Source organism: Dermochelys coriacea, chromosome 6, assembly GCF_009764565.3.
Source record: "Dermochelys coriacea isolate rDerCor1 chromosome 6, rDerCor1.pri.v4, whole genome shotgun sequence".
NCBI lineage: Eukaryota > Metazoa > Chordata > Testudines > Dermochelyidae > Dermochelys > Dermochelys coriacea.
The window spans coordinates 84,933,667-84,947,580 of NC_050073.1; the positions used below are offsets into that span (position 1 = coordinate 84,933,667).

General features: G+C 43.4%; 2 protein-coding genes across 2 annotated transcripts in view; one reads left to right on the forward strand and one right to left on the reverse strand.

The window, feature by feature from the left end:
- ZNF410 (zinc finger protein 410) overlaps positions 1-7,569 on the forward strand; it is a 40,165-nt gene extending 32,596 nt beyond the window's left edge. Inside the window, exon 12 of the mRNA XM_043516142.1 lies at positions 7,221-7,569. The gene's annotated coding sequence lies outside the window, so the exon portion shown is untranslated. The remainder of the gene's footprint in view (positions 1-7,220) is intronic.
- On the reverse strand, positions 923-13,748 carry FAM161B (FAM161 centrosomal protein B). The gene is given in 10 exon segments (XM_038406875.2): positions 923-3,889; positions 3,892-3,941; positions 4,204-4,337; positions 5,780-5,879; positions 6,376-6,543; positions 7,026-7,144; positions 8,196-8,533; positions 10,983-11,536; positions 11,993-12,309; positions 13,583-13,748. Coding segments are annotated over 10 exon segments (1,971 nt in total). The 5' UTR covers positions 13,673-13,748; the 3' UTR covers positions 923-3,788.
- Between the last annotated feature and the right edge of the window lie 166 nt (positions 13,749-13,914).

Below are 13,914 nucleotides of genomic sequence, written 5' to 3' on the forward strand. Positions count from 1 at the left end.
TATGTGCAAGGGTCACTGTTGAAAACATGCTAGATAGTAGCTGGGGTGAGTACGAAGGTAATGGTGCCCTAATCATGTTCCATCAATCCAACTAACTGTGGATCGTTCTGTTATAATGGTCTGTGGTGAATCTCTTAGCTGTGTGGACATTTAAATGATAGTTATTAGACTTCTGAGTTAGCACCCCACTGAGATAAAGGTAGAAGTTTGCATCTTTAGGACAATATGCTACTTCCTGCCACCCTACAGGTACACATCTACAAGCCTGAGTATAAATGGGCTTTACACAGAAAATGATTGGGGTGAGGAATTCTGTTCTCCCTATCCCATCCAACCTAGTGGCATGGCACACAGCGACAACACGGTCCCTTCACCACCACTACTAGTACTTCTTCTTCTGGACTGTAGTAACAGGAGAGGCCTCTGTGACCCTTCTGTGGGACAGGATTTGGCCTATGTAGTGCCCTGGCCACCAGTATGCTCACATCCTGAAACCTCTCTGCACAGAGTGCCCCTACCTAATGGAACAACAGTGGCTCTTTTGTAGGTAGGGAGCTTTGCTATAGTGAAGGGACAATATGTGATTCTAAGAGATACTGTTCCATTCTCTCCGTCTGCAGACTCGGCACTTGCATTGATTCCACATTTAGAAGGTACTTCAACCAGAAAGGCAAGAAAACTTAATTTTTGTTTTAAATGAAAGCTTAAATTCTATTGAGACTCGGCCAGTGAGAAGGACTACTACCCTGCAGCACTGGTGTGTCAACTCAAGTTGGGGTACTGGCTTAGCTGGTGGAAAGGAAAGTGCCAACTCTGCGCCTGCCTACCTTTTTTTTTTTTTTTTTCCAAGTTAAAGGGTATGAAGAGAGAACAGAGAGTAAGGACAGGGTGGTACAAAGAAACAGACATCTTGCAAAAAAAATTAAAAAGGAGCCATCTTTTAATCTCAAAGCACTTTGACATAATGCACATTTTCAGAAAATATTCTAATTGTCAATGAGACTTACCCCTAAAAACACAGACCCTCCTGCCCCCGCTCTTATCTGAAGGAAGATCTCTATTTGCTGTCAGCTATAGAAATACCCTTTATATCATTTAAGATGCAGCCAGGCAGTGCAGTGGACATACTCGTATATAGTACCTGGTCCCACTGAAATCCATGTAGAAAAAGCTCCCAGTAATGTTAATGGGGACAGGCTTGGTCTCCTAACAGCCATGGATATCAGTAGTAGAACTGGTCCCAAAACCATCCACAACAAAAAAGCAAACTAGGGAAATGTGGGCTCCATGAAATTATTGTAAGGTGGGTATAAAACTGGTTGAAAGACTGTACTCAGAGTAGTAATCAGTGGTTGACTGTGAAACTCTGGGGACATACCTGAGGGGAGTTCTGTGGGGTCCATTCTGGGTCTGGTAAAATTCAATGTTTTCATTAATAACTTGCATCACAAAGTGGGGAATATGTTTATAAAAATTTGTAAATGACACCAAGTTGGGGGGGGGTGCAAACGCTTTGGAGGACAATTAGAATTCAAAACAACTGTGACAAATTGGAGAATTGGTCTGAAATCAACATCATAACATTTGATAAAGACAAGTGAAGAGTACTACACTTAGGGGTGCATTTAATTTTTTCTTCCTACAAAAGGGGAAATAACTGCTAGGTGGTAATACTGCCGAGAAGGATCGGGCGGGGGAGAGTAGAGGTGGATCACAAAGTGAATATGAGCTAACAATATGATGCAGTTACAAAAAAAATATCAGTCTGGGTTGCATTAACCGCAATGTTGTATGTAAGAAGGGGGAAGTAACTGTCCTGCTCTATTTGACAGTTCTGGGTGACGCACTTTAAGAAAGATGTGGACAAATTGGAAAGTCCCAAGAAGAGCAACAACGATAAAAGGTTTAGAAAATCTGACTTATGAGGAAAGGATAAAAAAATGGATGTATTTAGTTTTGAGAAAAGATGATTTGATACTAGTGTTAAAATATGGGGGGACCTGACAGTGTTTAAAATGTTAAGGGCTGTGATGAAGAGGATGGTGATCAATTGTTCTCCATGTTCTGGGAAAGTAGGACAAGAAGTAATCAGCAAGGGAAATTTGTTGGTAAAAGCTTTCTAATTATAAGGATAGTTAAGAACTGGAATAGGCCCCCAGCGTAGGTGGTAGAATCTCTGCCATTGGAGGGTTTTAAGAACAGGTTAGAAAACATGTCAGGGATGGTCTAGGTATACTTGGTCCTGTCTCAGCACAAGGAGTTGGATTAGAAGAGCTTTCAAGTTCCCTTCCAGCCCTACATTTCTAGGAACTTTGCTTAATTATAGCATATAGGCAGGACATGACTTCAGGGAGCTTTAAGGGGTTTTAACAAACTGATTTTGAGCTAAGAGAGAACAACATTAGACAGGAACCCAAACTTCAGATTTGGATAGCTTTTTAATTACATGGAGCTCAAAATGTGACGAATTTCCTCAAACCTTGCACCGACATCCTTCACAGTAAATTATGCCAAACCCATGATCTGAGCCAAAGTTACAAGGGGTTAAAATAGAGCTTTATAATGGAAAGTGGTTGCAACTTTTATGGCAAGACAGTGTCTCCATAACAATAGGAGAGGAGCAGAGCTGCTGTTCAGCTGGTGCAGAGGCAAGATGCTAGAGAAGAGCTTCTTTTCAAGTCGTCTCCCCAGGGTAATTCAAATCCATAAATCTATTATTCTATACAAATATCTTAAAATCCACTTCAGCATGCAACATGAAACATCAACAGAAATCAACATCAAAAACAAGGGACAGCTTCAGAGCAAAATTTTAAAATCTACTAAATTTGCGCTTTCCATTCAGAGTCTTTTGAGCACAAAGGAAGTGAACACACGTGTACATGCCTTCAGGTCTACCTCTCTTTTTCAGCAATAGTGCCCCAACCCATCACCCTCCTCTCTCCCTGCTTCACGCAGTTTCACTGTTGGTTCTAAACCTGAAAACCAGAATAAGGGACAAGGAAATGAGTCAGTTGGGGAACACTTTTGAGGGATTTAGGAGGAGACCAGAGGGAGGGGCAAGAAGTGTTCTAGGCAAGAGTTAATCCTCACCTTCTCGCTCCTGTGCGTAGTCTTCTTATGTCATCCAAACCACAGCAACTTTCTCTTAAGTCAGTCACTTGAAAATACAGTAGAATCTGAATTATAAACTGACCAACCGCAAACCTTATTTGGAACCAGAAGTACACGGGCAGCATCAGAGATGGGAGGGGAAAGAAGAAAAAAAAAAGCAAATAAAGTACAGTCCTGTGTTAAAAGCAAACTAATAAAAAAAAAAAAAAGGGAAAGCAGCATTTTCCTTCTGCATAGTAAAGTTTCAAAGCTGTATTAAGTCAATGTTCAGTTGTAAACTTCTGAAAGAACAACCATGTTTTGTTCAGTTACGAACATTTCAGAGTTATAAACAACCTCCATTTCTGAGATGTTTGTAACTCTGAGGTTCTACTGTTGAAACTCTAGAACAGTGATTCCCAAACTATGGATTGTGACCCCAAGAGGGATTGTGCCATCGGCAGATAGGACTGCAGTCATGCCATCAGTGGATGCATTTACGGTGTTTCTGAGTGTGTGGAGGATGCCATTTTGCTCCACACAGCGTGACCGTGCATGTATAGTGTGTGTGAGATCATGCTGTGTGGCAGACACCATGTTGCTCTACAAAATGACATCCTCCTTGCTGTAAGGTCACAGGAAGCAGTAAGTCTGAAAATGGGGTCATGCAAGTAAAAAGTTTAGAACTGCTGCTTTCAAGCATCTTGGACTAAAGGAAATAATTGAAAGTAGGTCCACTGAGTCTTGTGCAGGGTTCTTATGTTGTCATTTTCTTTGTTCTCTGCTCTTCCTAAGATTTTTCTTCCTGTATCGTGCCAATGTCTGTGTCCTTCTGAGACTCCTGCGCTCTGTAGAAAAAGAGTCAGAACCTTTTGTTAAGTACTGGAAATGATCTGAGCTACTTTATACTTTATGCATGAGAAGCAGAAGTCTAGTCATATGGGTCATAAGCACAAAGAGCAATAGGGGAGCCTTATTACTTGATACAGGCATAACTGAATTATACTTTTCACCTGCACAGATTAGAATTCTTTGGGAACAAGGAGGAAGAATATTTCTGTCTAGCCAAAGACAGGAGAGTTAGTTCTACATCCTTACTGCTTTGATTACCTGTGAGTTTCAGACTCTTCCTCCTTTGGTAGGTCAGTAGCATCTCTCCCTTTGTTCCTTACAAATTCCTCATTCAGCCCCACCTGACAAAGGGCGTCCCGATAGTGTCGCTCTGCCTCTTGCCGGGCATCATGCTTTGGAATTGAAACAGAAAAATGAACCAACCAAAACTGGTTCCTTCCCCATAATAGACACCCGAAAATAATTCTATCTAGAAGGTTTCAGTTCCTAGCAGCTACACAGGAGCTGTGATAATAGAGAAAGCTCTGTTCAGAGTCACAACTGTGAGCCACCTCCTTCCACACTCTTGTTCCTTGCCTCTCTCATATCCCCTGCGAGCAGCATCCTCGTCCAAGTAGGCCAACAGCTGTACCCCCAATCCTGATTTAGCTACACCCTTCTTTCTCTGTACTGGTTCCCAGTTTGAGGGAGAGATCGGGAAGCAGATAATTTGAGGCCCAGGGGAATAATGTGGGACTGGTGTGGGAATTAGATCCACTTTGGAGTCCCACCCAGTCCACTTGTAAGCAGCCAGAAGTCATCCCCCCCTCACTTATCCGACACTTTTCACTGACTCCAACTAAACTCTGCAAATTTGCCCATTCCAAGATGTCATCCATCCAGAAATTAGACAGCTCTTCTAAAGGTTAAACCATACTATCAGTGTGGATGGCCTCCTTTTTAGGTGAGTGAATGCCACACCAATCTTGGCTAATTCTTTCTAGCCTGACAAATAGGAAATTGACCTCAATGGGGTTACTGCACAGAGATGCCTATGTCTTTCTCTTCCCACACAGATCAATTGCTCAGCTCAACAGTTTTATTATGAGCTGGGAAGACAGCTCTCTTAAGAGGCTTAGTTTAGTGTGCAGCTGGCTTGTCCCTACATCTAATCAGACTATTCCACAGCTCAGAGCTGATGTGTAGAATTTGAAAGAGGAAACCCAGGAGGGAGTTTTTTACATGGTACAATGTTTGCAGCCACAGTAAAAGTTTGTTTTTAAGCTGTTTATTTCTAATATAGTATCATATGTAGAGGATACTGTACAGTGATGAGAGGTACTGAATAAATAGTCCCTGCCCAACAAGCTTGCAGTTGATTGGAGGGACTACATTGTTTGTTCCTTTCTAGGACCTGTCTGCCACTTTCCAAACAAAAGTACAGAATAAACACCAAACTGAGAATGGTCTTCAGATGGTTAGTTGAAGATTTTTACATTGTAAACTATGTTATTCAGGGCAGGGACAAGGAGTTCATATAGTGCCTGGCAGAATGAAGCCCTAATCCTGATTATGGCCTTGGGGTGTTACTGCATTATAAATTAATAAGTAGCTGTAAAGCTTCACAGAACAGCTGAGCACAGTGGAGTGGTATTTTTCCAGAGGGAGGGAGTTTCCTAAACATTAAATGGGAAGCTGTTCTAGGTCTGTCCCTTTCTGAATTTAGTCCAGAGACTACATAGCTTTGCACCTTCTTATTCCTGACTGAATTCCACCCAGCTGCCTTACTCATCTCAAAAATTAGCTGACAAAATATCTTATGCACCATACTGGTACTGGAGCTTTGAGTGGTTACCTTTGTGACCTGTTCAAAGAGGTATGGTCGGTTCTTGACTCGTATCTGCATTTCTTCCAGTTCTTTTTTGTACTCCTTTGTTCTTTTGCGGTCATTTTGCCTGAAATGGAAAAGTTCCCTGACTAATTGTGGTGCCCTCTGACTGACTTCTTGGTTTCTGATCAGTTGGAATTACCTTCTAAATCCTCATCTCAAATACCCCCAGCACATGCTCTTAATTACTTTGCTTCTGTTTCACATACTGTGTGCATCGGACAAAATGCACTCATGCTGCTGCAGGGTACACAGTACTAGGTAAGGTTCCACTTGAAGATGAACAGTGAAACAGTTAATACAAACACAAAGACAGAGGTTGCAGTGGTGGAGGCATTCACAGAAAATGTGATCCTTGTGGCTTTTTCTATCTGTTTGGAAAGAGCTGTGTTGAAATGCAAAAAAATAAAAATGACAGTGAAATGGGCATGGCTGCCAGAGGAAGGTACATTTTGGGTCATAGGTGCCCAGGTTCAATCCCCTTCCAAAGCAATTATCTTTTGTTGTTTAAAACAAGCTACTGCAGCAAAGAGCTATCTATCGATGTGGCCTGGGATACTGACCAGTTCTGTTTCATCTTCTCCTTGTGCGTCTCCTCCAGGCTTTTATGGGGATCCATTGCTTTTGCTCGACTGCTCATAGATTTATGCATAGCCTGACATTTTTTTCTCTGTATCTCCATCCAATGAATTCCTTCATTCTCCCTGCTCTTTTTGTCTTCCTGGGAGTATCTACACAGAGAAAAGTGGGTAACGGTACAACAGGTTCATTTCAAAGTGCAGGAATGTTGGCTGGGAATCTCACTCTGTTAATTGTGAAGTGTGACAACCTGTCTAAAAGAATAATTAATGTGTTACTGCCATGTAATGCCAAAAAAAATGGGGGGAGCATGGTAAGAGAGGGGAACAAGCAAGGGGGAAAAATATACGGAGGAAGAAGATGAGAGATAACAATAGGCACTTGGATACTAAAGTGATGGGACTATTAAGAAACGAGAGAGACACAGACATGCAGAGGGAAAAAACATGTTTTACTGAAGTCAGCCCCTCTTGTCATTCAATGGGGGAGAAGCTGCTTCCAGAAAAACCAATGTAGGCATTGGTGGGAGTGGCAGGTGTGATGGGGAAGAGCTAAACTATTTCAAATGTCATCTTCTCTACCGTATTATTAATGGGGCATGGTTCTGTAACCAAGTACTTTTTTTCCTACTCACCTCATCGCTGATTCCCTCTTTCTTGTTGCATCTGTAATGTGCACTGGAAGGGTGTTGCAAGAGAGAGAGGAGAGACCAGTCAGAGAACAACTTCTTTGCACTGGAGCCTTGGAAGGCTGCTGAAAATCCAGACAGAAATGAAATCTAGTTTAGTATAATTGTGAAATGTGCAGAAACTCCTTTGTTGTTCTTTAGGTGGCTACTGAAGAGACTCAAACATGTCTGCAGCAGTCTGTGAGGACAGACCTCCAATTCACGCCTACCAATGAGGCTAGTGGGAGTCCTTAACATGGCATTGAAGAAAGAGATCGAAAAGATAATCTTGTCCATCTCTTCCCAGTGCAGCATTACTATTTTCCAGGGTTTTGTTCAGTCTAATTTTAAAGACTATTCCACAGCCTAATGCATGTCATTGTCCACAAGCTTGTGCAGATATTCTGCATGAATTTTCCCTTTCTTCTTGATTACTTATAAAATATAAAAAAAAATCTAAGAATGCATAATGTTTACAAAGAAATGAGTTTCTAATAAATGGCACAGATTGTTCAATATAGATAAGGAAATAAGGTTGTTGAAAATACATAAGGCAAATTATAATATAATTTTAAAAAAAATTACGTTGTATGACTTCTTCCTAGCACAGTATAAAGAATGGAACAATGGAAAGGCTATTATTCTCATCATTCTGGAATACACTGTTGGGTTACCATATCCCGGATACTCCTGGAGGCAGCCCACTGGGTCAGTGTTTTGGTGCCCAACTACTCATATTACACCATGAACTCAGTTTTCTCCCTCTGTCTGGCAGAAGCAGCTCACTGTATTCTGTCTTATTTGGGGAAGGTCTTGGACTTTGGTCTTGAACGGAGTCTGTTCCCCTCGGTTCTCCTCCAGCAGGCAGAAGTCAGATTGATCTCAGTGGGGGGACCTGTCTAGGATTAGGCAGAAGTGGCTGAGCCTTGGCTGCCTTTGCTTCACTCCTCAATGCCCTGCCTCTGGCTGACCAGGGATCTAGGAAGGGGCCATGTTAGACAAGAGCAGACAGGTCTCCCTGTCAGGTAGGTCAGATTCAGTAAAAATATATATGATTACAAATCAGAAGACAGAGATCCCAGCAAACCTGGTGCAGTGTGAAGGGTGTAATGCTGCAGAAACACATCATCCCCTCACCTTCATTTTTTGCTGATTAGCCTGTCTCTGCCTGCAGTGGAGATTGGAGGTTCTCAGTTTAAATGGTTGATTACGAGTTGGCTCTTTGACTTCTCGTATCCTTATTGCTTCTCTCTGAAACACCCAGTAAAGTCTTTCAAAATCAGGCACCACTGGGTTAATTCTTGGTTTAAAACTGAAGTCGTCTTGCAGAAAGCTGAGTTTTTCTTGTTTGGTTTTGGTGGCGATTCGGGACTGTGGCTCTCTTTGCCTGTTGCTAGGATCAATAGGAGCCAAGGAGTTTTCCAACAAATCCTTGGCTCTCATCTGAATGCGGATTTTCCTGTAGAGTTCAGCTTCTGGGAAACAAAACCAAATCAATGAGAATAAAGATCAGCAGAGGGTGTTGGGAACTGCCAACACAGAAAAGGGAGAGGCTGGGAGCACAGTGAGGACTTGCTCCTACAAATATTTCATCATAATGGGAGAGGTTAACACAAGTAGAGTGTTCAGTATTTGTTTGCTTAGTGCATTTTTCCACCCAAAATGCAAGATTTGTCCTTTATGACTTTTTCCCAACCCCTCACAAGCAGCATGGACTGATTTTTCTCTCTTGCTGTGGCATAAATTACTGAACACACCATCCCTCCAGGGGTGCAGTTACTGGACAGGTTGTTTCTCCACCACCACCATAAGGGTGCTGGTGAAGGTAGCTGCACCTTTCTGTCCTGCAGGAATGTGATGGTAAGGGGGCTCTGTGATGATCTGTTGTTTTCTTCTATTGACTAATGTCCCTGGGGCTGATCACATGATCCAGACATTGTAACTCGAGTATACTTTTACCAGGTGATTTTTTTTTTCTATACAGGATCCAGTGATATTAGTCCATATTAGAAAAGATTCTGGGTAAAAATGCATACAGTGTGGACCAGAGTTCTGCATCCCTGAAGTCCTCATTTCATGTCATTTCTGGGCCTAATTTTCCATGGGAGGTGGGGAGTGTATGTTGTAGGGATAATATGAAAATTTGACATTTTTCACGTGTGCCATTTTCGTGGACACTATGTACGCAAAATAATTTTTCCACTTTTAGAAAGGATGGTGGATAGTGCTGATGGAACAATAAGGTTTTTATAGGGCTTGTTCAGAAATATACAAGGTTTATATAGTTTACAAGGTTATAATGACTTAAGTGTGACATTCTATTGAAAATGTTAAATTTTTTCCACTGATTCTTATATAACACATGAAACCTGCACTTGTGCATATCCAATTGGTCAGTTACCCAATTACAATGGTACACGGTACCACACTGGCTGCTGGGATATCGACCATAATGGTACAGCATAAAATAGCAAAACAATGATCCACCCAATCAGGCAACACTCTCAGATCACACCAGCTGTCTAACCAATCAAGTATCTTATACGTCTTCCCTATCCATTCAGTCTAATAGTCCATTTAGAATAGTACATTACAAGATAATATAGCTAGTGAAAAAATTATAACAAACACTCAATGTAAAGGAATATGGATTACAGCAATTAGCAAATTAGACATTTGAAAAGAAATGCGATATGGCTTTAAAATGACCAATGCAAATTTGGGTAATATATACAAACACATCATGTCACAGAGCATGGAGGTGATGAGAGACAGTACATGGCTCTGGTGAGGTCTGTCTGCAACAGTGGTTTGAGTTCTTGGTACCATAGTATCAGAAAAATGATGACAAAGTTGAGGGACTGAGAAGAGCAATAAAAATGATTAGGTAAGTGGCACATACTTAGCTCTTGAGAAATCAATTCCCTAAACAACAACCATAGTGTAACAAGTCTATAAATAAATGAAGGAAGGAAAATTTATGTAGGGGTCTTCAAGTAGGCTGAATATGAGGAAAAGTTACCTGACAGAGCTGTACTTAGCAAGGAATTCTTGCCTGAAGGAACTGGTGGAAGCCTCATTGCTTGGGACATTTAAAAGTGGACTATATAGAGCCCTGGAAACAAGACTGTGGGGAACAATCTTGTATAGACTTTCATAACTTAATAGATGTTCCCCATCTTGAACTTTTAAGATTCATTCCTTTAATCTTCCACTGCCAACTCTGTCATAGACCAGCATAGTCCATGTAGCTCAGAATCAACAGTCTGACCCCTGTTGAACTGGAAAATATTGTAAATCTATCTAATCCACCAGTGGCCAATACTAGATGTTTCAGAAGAAGGTGTCAGAGTAGCAGCCGTGTTAGTCTGTATTCGCAAAAAGAAAAGGAGTACTTGTGGCACCTTAGAGACTAACAAATTTATTAGAGCATAAGCTTTCGTGAGCTACAGCTCACTTCATCGGATGCATTTGGCCATTGGCCCTTGGACCAACACTGCTACAACAAAACTGCATTACCTCTTCATGTAATTCATGTAACTATACAATACTACACAGTGGAGAAAATGTCTTCCCGATTCACATGCTGCAGATGCTGGGAAGTTCTCAATGCCTGCTTCAAGGTGTGAGAGCCCTGCCTCCCTGTTTTTCTCTGATAAAATAAATGTTTGTACATGGTGGACGGACAGGCTAACAAGCAGCCCTCTTTCAATCCCTACACCTAGGACAACTACTTCTTTCTTATGGCTCTGAGCAATCTTCTCCTGGAGAGATGTTCCTATCAGGAAGAGCCTGACAGGACAAGAAGCAGAACATGTTATTTCCCAGCATGCATTGTCATGGCAGCCAGACAGCGAGAGACATGACTGGCGAAGTGAGGCAGACATGGAATCCCTTCTACAGGAAGACCACTAAGCACTTTACCTTTGAGTTTATCCCCAAGAACTGGGTTATAGATGGATTTAGGGACTGTCTTGCTGCCTTTTGGTTTGGAGTTCTCAACTGGAGCCAGTGCTGCCAAGACCTTCTGTCTGATGGCCACCTTTTTCTTGTCCTCCTTTTCCAGGAAGCTGAAGGGTCGCTGAGTGGAAAGGAGCAACTCTTTTCTCTTCTGTGTTGCCACCTCCCTGCGAATCTCATTCTGCTCCATTATTTCCTGGTAGAGTGGCAAGTAGACATGGGCAGGCACCGGCTGTGCCCGGAACTGCTTCTGGCACTCTGCCTCCTCCTGACTTTGTCTTTTGTCCCTTTGTTTCTCCAGCTCAAGGGATGCACGTGATTTCATCAACTGGGGCTTTTTATGAGCCTCACGCAAAGTCATCTTGAAGGGCTGGGGGATGGTAATAGTAGAGATCCAGGCAGATGCAGCAGTCTTTGGCCTCAGGTGGGACTGAGGAAGTGAGAGGGGATTTTGCTGATCCCAAGGACTATCCAAGTTTAGGTCAGTTAAAGAACTGGACTGGCTTATGATACTAGATCTGTGGGTAGGACAAAGACATGATTATTAATGAGGCAGTAACAAATAAAGTGATAAGAAATCTCAAAGGGACATGCAATAGAGAGCTACCTTGTGGCTAGGTAGAAGTGACACTTATGTACATTTGTAAAGTCCTTTGAGAACCTCTGATCAAAGTGCTATATAAATGCAATATACTAGAGATTATAATATACTATAATATAATATACTTTGTTGCTTATGTAGGCCAAGCTGCACACACAGCTGGGCCCCTCACCCCTTGATGCCTAGAACATTCCCTGAAATTTTGGAATTGATCCAACATGGTATTCCAAAGTTATCATGTTACAGACAAACAGAAATGCCACTGAGTGGAGGGTTAGGCCTCACTTACTCGGCCAATATCGGTATTCAACTGGAGGCATTTCCAGGAAGATAATGAGCAGAAGGAAAATAACAGCTTTCCAATGTGTCCTACCTTGAAGCCTCATAGGGCTTGCCCTGCAGAGTCAATCGCCCGTTGTCTTGGAAGAAGTCTTCCAGTTCCTCCTTGAAGGGTTTCTGGTCACTCTCCAATTTTACCTGGTAGAGCAAGCCCAATTCTAATAGATACTGTCTGTTTTTCATTTTGAGTGCCTGCAGTGTGTCATAATACCCCTCAGCTGAGCCTGAGGCAGCTGCCATCTCCTTGCCTGCCTGGAGAAAATCCAACTGCTCATCTGTCCTGGGCTGAGTGATACCACCAATTCTCTCTGTTTCTAGCTCAGAATCTGAGGAAGCTTGAGGTGGAAACACCTAGGGAGATCAGACTGGATGTTCAGTAAAGCCATTAATAACTGTCTTACACTAATGTCTTGAGCTCTGAGAGGCAACTCCCACACACAGCCTACTGCTTGTTCTGATGCCAACTCCAGCTTAGCCAGCTGCATTCCCATTGGTGCAGGAAGGCAGAAAATACAACATAAAAGAGCTGACCTAAACCCCATAAAAAACAGAATACCCAGTGCCTCTCTAGCTCTCCCTGTCATGCAAGGGTCTTGTTATTGGGGCTGTTCCAGTTTACACACTATAATCTATGTAACTCAGTCCTTTATGCTCTCCTCCCCACCTTCAGTTATGTCCAGCACTTTTTGGACATAGGTGTGAATCTGGCCTATGTTACCCAATCCTGTTCCAACTGCCATTAATAGAAAAAAACCTCTCATTTATAGTGATGGGAGCAGGATTGAGCCTCTAACTCTCACTGGAGTCACCGGCAGCAGGAATCAGCCCCAACCTATCCACAACAAAATTCATTAACAACTTTGCTTAATTACAATCTGTTTTTTCCCAACTAGTGCCAGGTGGGGAGTTTTAACTATTTGGGAAATGTGGAGAGTTACGAACAAGCGTTTCCGAGATAGTGGGTGACAAAGAAACAAAAGTCAGGGTAATTTTTCAATGACCTGTAACGCAAACACCCCTCTTCGACCTCTGGGGTAAATCAGTTGTCAGGCCATGTACGTTTTCCATGCTATATTTGTAGGGAGGTTAAAATAGGTTTTATAATGGAAGCTGGCTGTAACCTTAGGGGGCAGAGGCTACAGCCTCTCCATAAGGCCGACAAAGGGTCCCACTGTAGCCTTCCAAAATCTGAGCCCAACTATCCCTCCTGAGCCTCAGCGGTTCATTTCAGGAAGCTGCTGATGTCCAAGGTATCTGGCTAGTAAAGAGGGAGGGGGGCCAGGAGGGGACAAAGCACTGACCCGTGGGGCAGGCACTGGGACTTAGGCGACCTGGCTTCCACAACTCCCCGCTTCGCCGTGGCCTTCCTGGGCGACCTCGGGCAAGTCACGTGGCCTCCCTTGACCTCAGTCCCCCGCGCAATAGGGGTAAGAGCCCCTCAATGACCAAAGCAGGGGAGGTGCTCCGTTGCCCGGGTAACGGGACCATGGCGCTGAGGTGACTGCGTCACACGGCCCGTCAATCCCGCACGCGCCCTGAAACCGTTACTCGGAGAGGGCAAAGAACACCTCGGTCGTTCCCATGGTAACAGCCCCCTGGTGCTCGGCCCTCTCCCTTTTCTCACCCGTCGGGTTCGGGTCCGCGCCCCGGCTCCATCCCCAGGTGACCCCATTTTGGCTCCGCTTAGGGCTCCCAGCTGCCTGGACACTGTCATCTCTGGTCCTCACGGGCTGTGCCTAGTCCCGCCCCCCGGCGGGGCCTACCAGCTCATTGGTCAGTGGATTCCTGTAGGCTACTCCAATTAGCGCTGTGGCCAAGCCTCTAAGCCCGCCCTCTGTGTCGTCGCTGCTTCAATAGCCAATGATCGCCTCTCCCACTGCTCGTCGACTGGGAGGACCTTTCCAGAAAGGAGTTGCTGTGCCGGCACGGCGGCTGTTGGCACACGCGTTGTCACGG